General features: G+C 46.5%; 1 protein-coding gene across 1 annotated transcript in view; it reads left to right on the top strand.

Moving 5' to 3' along the window:
• LOC102012655 (PRAME family member 9/15-like) overlaps positions 1 to 2,833 on the top strand; it is a 62,717-nt gene that overhangs the window by 2,142 nt on the left and 57,742 nt on the right. Inside the window, exon 3 of the mRNA XM_013504133.1 lies at positions 6 to 389. Within this exon, the coding sequence (XP_013359587.1) occupies positions 6 to 389 (384 nt within the window). The remainder of the gene's footprint in view (positions 1 to 5; positions 390 to 2,833) is intronic.

Below are 2,833 nucleotides of genomic sequence, written 5' to 3'. Positions count from 1 at the left end.
GCCAGCTTTCACAGGATGACTGGAACCAGCTACCCCAGTCTGAGCAGACCCGACAGCTAAAATCCATGGGTCTGATTCGTATCAGACTGACTGATTTCAGTCCTGAGCCCCTCCAAATTCTGCTGGATAATGTCGCAGCCACCCTGACCACCCTGCATTTGGAAAACTGTGGGATCACAGATGCGCAGGTCTGCGCCTTTTTGCCTTCGCTGAGCTGCTGCTCCCAGCTCACTACCTTCTGCTTCATAAGGAATTTCATATCCATAGGCACCATGAAGAAGCTGCTGTGCCACACTGCCAAGCTCAGGAACTTAAACAGGGAGCTGTATTCTGCTCCTCAAGAGGTTTATGTTCCCAGGGATGGTACTCTTCAGCAGATGTGGAACGAGGTACATGAAGCACTTAGGGAGATGATGAAACCACTAAACCACCCCAGGACTATCTTGTTTTGTGTTTCCGGTGATCTCTTTTGCCAAAGGGCAATGTACTGCACGCACCCTAACCCATGCCCAGCCTGTATCCCCATCTAGTTGAATGCACATTTCCCATGCTGCCTTCTGGCCCCAGGAACACACAGGTCTTCTCTCAGTGTGAGTGAGAAAAAGATAGCATGGCAGCAGACAGCAACGTTGGAGAATCATGGACCTGAGAGGGGAAATGTCTTCTGTGGACCTGAGTCCACGGGGTCAGAAACTGGAATTTGAGTTGTTAGATGTTAATTCATCCTTCGCATAAATGTGTGCACAGATGTAATGGAATGATCAGAAATAAAGAGAGTTGTGTGTGAATCACTGCTGTCTTCCACAATCATTTTACCTGTTTCCAGCTCAGAGCTCATGAATCTGTAGTTACTGAGGAGAAAAATCCCAAGTTTTCCAATCAGTGAGGTTTGGTCTCAGGAACTCACAGCAGCAAGCAGAGATATTCCATATTGTACATTCCCTTCCAACCTGTAAGTTTTTCTAACCACATGTTCCCTCCATGTTTCCTGGGTTTTCTCCATTTCCTAACACGCCCCTGTCCGTGGGACACATTGCAGAACCTTGTCAATGAACGGTAGCCACAGAGCATTTAGTTTCTTGCCAAAGTGCTTCTGAATGTGTAGACTGTGCTGGCACTTGAGCTATCCTCAGCCCTAATGTTCCAGAATGATCCAATAACAGTTGTGGAGATTTATGGTCAGTGTTTTCTTCCTGATTTCTGTACCTTTCTGTTGGGTTACTCGATGGTTGCCAACAGGAAATGCATTTCAGAGACCAACTCTCTAAAGTAGGGCTCCTTTGGGAAGTGCAGGGATTGTGATCAGGAGCACACCTGCTGTGGGAGGCCCCTGCTGAGCCCGAGGTAGAAGAAACAAATGGGAAACTTCCAGGGAATATGAGGCCTTGTGAGCTGCTGTGATCACAAATTTTGTGCAGACAGCTTCCTGTGGTCCGAGGACCATACTCAAGGCCTGGAACGCTCTAACAGGAATGGGAAAAACTCCTTCCCTTGGACTCTTAGTGTCACATGACAACAAAATTGTTGACACTGGTCATGGGTGGATTGAACAGACTCAGGTTTTGGTCCTGGATTGTGCAGACAAAGTGCTTCACTGCCCAAGGGAAGGCTGCCCTCCGAGGGCTGCAGTGACACCACATTCTACACAAATAAAGCAAAACAAAACAAGGAACAGAGAAGCAGGTTGGCGGAAAGGCATAGTGCTTGATCACCAGTGTCACGAAACTCTAAAGAAATCGAAACAAAGTCTCCTGGATCTTTTCAGTGTAGTTTACTTGAATTTCTGAACTGCTTTTTACTCAAACAGAACTTTCCTCAGCCTCCTGTTATTCTTCCAACTGAAAGCCCTGGCCACTACCCATGGTTGCACCCTGCCTCAGAAATGTCCCCTGAGAGAAGAACCCTGACACTAAAGACAAAGGTCATTGGTCAGATCCACTAGGATGACCAGGTCATGGGGTTGGACCCATGTTTCCTGCTCTGCAACCACCCCAAGGAGACTTGGAAATGTATGAACATCTCATCTGCCCATAGGAACTGCCCTTTCAGCTCCATGTCCACTCCTGTCTTAGAGTTCCCCTTCTCAAGCCAGTTCCCTCAGGTAATCACATTGGAAACACCCTTTCCCACTTGTGACATCATAGGCTAAGTGTCCCTGAAGGCCCTCAGTGATAGAGTTGGGTCTTATTATCTATATATTTTTCATTTATTTATGCCATCTTTTTGTGACAGAGTCTCACCATGCCTTTCATGTGGACCTTGAGCTCACTTTTTCTCTCAGGCTGGTATTGAACTCACTATGATCCTTTTCATTCTGCCTCCTGAGTGCTGGGATTATAGGCATGTGCCACCATGCCTGGTAAGTATTGGATCTTAAGTGTTACAATTGAAGTACATGTTGTCATTCGTGCCAGTGAGTACAACAAGTTTTTAAGCTGAGATCCTATTGTGTGTCTTGTTGTTTACTGGTTTCTTGAGAAAGGGTCTGCCTGCGTATATCAGGCTGGCCTGACACTCACTATGCAGCCCAACTTGTTCTCAAAAGCATGGTGATGCTCCTGCCTCAGCCTCCCTACTTCTGGAATAACAGTCCTGTATCACCACACTCAGCCTAGGATCAGGAGTGTGCAACAAGACTGGGAAACATCTTAAGATCCTATCTTTAAAATTTAAATATGCTGGGAGCACCTCAGCACCTCCTGAGTTCAATCACTTGTGCTGTGGGGACAGTCAACCCTATCTCTTTGTAGCAACTTCCATTTAGTTTTTAGTCTTATACAGAGGAGTCTTCCAGTCTTTAGGCCTGATCCTGAAATTACAGGGGTTCAGTTAT

This window comes from Chinchilla lanigera, unplaced genomic scaffold, assembly GCF_000276665.1.
Source record: "Chinchilla lanigera isolate Chin_1 unplaced genomic scaffold, ChiLan1.0 scaffold00085, whole genome shotgun sequence".
Classification (NCBI taxonomy): domain Eukaryota; kingdom Metazoa; phylum Chordata; class Mammalia; order Rodentia; family Chinchillidae; genus Chinchilla; species Chinchilla lanigera.
Note: the sequence above shows the minus strand (reverse complement) of the source record. Positions and strands in the feature narration are given on the sequence as shown.